Source organism: Triticum aestivum, chromosome 7B, assembly GCF_018294505.1.
Source record: "Triticum aestivum cultivar Chinese Spring chromosome 7B, IWGSC CS RefSeq v2.1, whole genome shotgun sequence".
NCBI classification, from domain to species: domain Eukaryota; kingdom Viridiplantae; phylum Streptophyta; class Magnoliopsida; order Poales; family Poaceae; genus Triticum; species Triticum aestivum.
In genome coordinates, this window is record NC_057813.1 from 669,877,108 (window position 1) to 669,879,806 (window position 2,699).

General features: G+C 49.5%; 1 protein-coding gene across 1 annotated transcript; it reads left to right on the plus strand.

The window, feature by feature from the left end:
- Positions 1-230: 230 nt before the first annotated feature.
- LOC123159108 (uncharacterized) lies at positions 231-1,154 on the plus strand. Its single transcript, XM_044576915.1, has one exon. The coding sequence runs from the start codon at positions 400-402 to the stop codon at positions 1,012-1,014; it is 615 nt and encodes a 204-aa protein (XP_044432850.1). The 5' UTR covers positions 231-399; the 3' UTR covers positions 1,015-1,154.
- The last annotated feature ends 1,545 nt before the right edge of the window (positions 1,155-2,699 follow it).

Consider the following 2,699-nt stretch of genomic DNA (forward strand, 5'->3'; position numbering starts at 1 on the left):
CTTTCTTGCTTCTACTTTGGCTTTAATCACCAGCCTTTGTTGTTACTGGTTACCTTTCCGCCGCCTGCCCAGCCCCACTCATTTCCTTATGTTTCTTCAGTGCTCGTGATAATTCCTAGGCCTAGCTAACGCTCATGCCGTGCATGTGATGCTGAAGCTTCCTGGAAGCAGCCTTGAAGATAGATAATATAACCACCTTAGTTATATCTCATTAGCAGCTGAGATCACCACCCCTATATATACCCATGGAGCCCTAGGAACCAAACTCCATGCCAAAACACACAGCTCACACACATAGCTGCCATTAGCAACAACCGCAAGCAACTCCATTAACTAGATTCATCTCCCACTCAGCTCACCGAGTTGTGCTTATCGCCGTCCATTTGGGAATCGTTCAAGATGAAGAAGGCGTCCAGGTTCCTGAAGCAGCTGTTCTCGGCCATCGTGGCCGCGGTGAGGGAGAGGTCCGCGGCGACGCGCGCCAGGACGAGCGCCGCGCGGACGCGGTTCGTCTTCTTCGGCATCCTCCGCAATAAGCAGCTCCTGAGGAACGCCATCAACAGCAAGATCCACGCGATCGTGGGAGGCGGCAGCGGCAATGGCCAGCACCTTGTTGCGGCCGGCGGCGGCGGTAGGACGGTCGCCGTGCTGGAGAAGCTGCCGAGCTTCGTCGCGGATCAGGGGAGGAGGGCCGCTGTGCTGCTCAACAGCCTGCCGAGCTTCGCCATGGGTAGAGACGGCGGCAGCGACTCGCCGCTGGTCGGCGGCGGTGGCGAGGAGGGGAAAGAGGAGGGCGACGAGGGCGTGACGAAGCAGCTGCAGCTGGCGAACGTGCCGCCGGGGTCGGTGATCGAGCAGGCCCGTGGCGCGGTGGAGCGAGGTGGCGCGGAGTTCAAGCTGGAGGACGAGATAGACCACGTCGCCGACGTGTTCATCCGGAGGTTCCACGACCAGATGAAGCTGCAGAAGCTTGAGTCCTTCAAGAGGTTCTGCGAGATGCTCGAGAGAAACTAATTAACGCAAACAGCGGGCGGAATAATCGCCGCGACATTGATCGGTGCGGTGCGTCGCATGGTTGTGGTTGATCTAATTAATCCCTATGATTAAGGCTGAGGTTTATCAATCAAGTAACCTCCGAAGCACTTGAAAAATAACTGTCGCATACTGTCGCTTCCAAATTCGAACCTTTGATTTGCAATCTGACGTACCCAAGCCGGCCCTGAGCAGCAGCTATAAACTTTATATAATTTATTTAAAACGTACTGTAAATTCTACTCCTCTTTTTTCTCATATTAATTGAAGAGTAAAAAGCAGTGGACGTCGCTTCCAAATTTGAACCCTTATTTGCAATCTGACTTACCCAAACCGGCCGTGAGCAGCAATCATATCATAATAGTAGCAAGAAAAGATGACACTAATTACAGCTAGTATACAATTGTCTCTGGAGCAATTTTAACATGGTACCTATTACGTACCCCCTCTTTTCACATGAAAGGTAAAAAGAAAAGAGTTAATCAGACCCACTACTTAAAGAAATCAATGGCTCAGATCTACTCTCCATCCAAAAATTCTTGTCTTAAATTTATCTAGATACGGATGTATCTAACACTAAAATTATCTAACATTTTTAAGTTTTAGATACATCCATATCTAGATAAATATAAGACGGGAATTTTAGGATGGATGTAATATTATATACTCTTACCTTTTTTTTTGAGTTAACCACATATAAGACAATATTTAGGATGGATGTAATATTATATACTCTCACCTTTTTTCTGTCATTCGGGCCAATGAGGCGGCTCAGGCTGCCATTGCTAAGGCCATGGAGGCCGCGAAGTGCGCTGGTCCTGCGGGGGTTCAGGGCCAGCCCGGGGTGGCAGAGGCGATTACTGGTTGTGGCCAGGTATCTGCCCCCCCTGCTCGTGTTATCTCTGGCCGTTCCAAGCACTCTAAGTCTTGTGTGGCCCCGTGCAGATCGAGTCTCCGTATCAAAAATCTTTCTTTTAGATGAGAGCCCTCTTTTGGAATGTTCATGGTTTCGGTGCTAGGGGGCGTCGGGACCAGATTCATGATTTGGTGTGTGGTGAGCATATTGATATTTTAGGTCTGGTCGAAACTTTTAGGGAATCCTTTTCCCCTTCTGAATTATCTGCGCCGGCCGGGATGGGTAGATTTGACTGGCACTTTCTCCCTGCTTCGGGTCACTCTGGAGGTATCTTGATTGGCTCCAAGCGGGACATTTTTGATTTCATAGCTTTTGACCATGGTATCTTTTGGGCTAGTTGCGTTGTTCTTCATCGCCAACTGAATATGTTGTGGGAATTCATGGTGGTCTACGGGCCCGCGGATCATTCACTTACCCACCTTTTTTTGAACAATCTGTCGAACAAGATTGAGACTTGCAATATCCCTCTTCTTATTGGGGGATACTTTAATATGTTACGCTCTCCGGCCGACAAGAACAATGTTAATTTCTCATGGCCTCTCGCCAATGCTTTTAATGATTTCATTAGCAACAGCGCTCTTCGGGAGCTTCTTAGGGTGGGGGCGCGGTTCACGTGGTCTAATCATCAAGCTTCCCCTGTTCGGTCGGTGCTGGACAGGGTCTTTGTGTCTGTTCGATGGGATTTTTTTTACCGTGCTCTGCTTAAGGCCAGGCCCGCGGTTGGGTCGGACCATGTTCCCCTAGTCCTTTA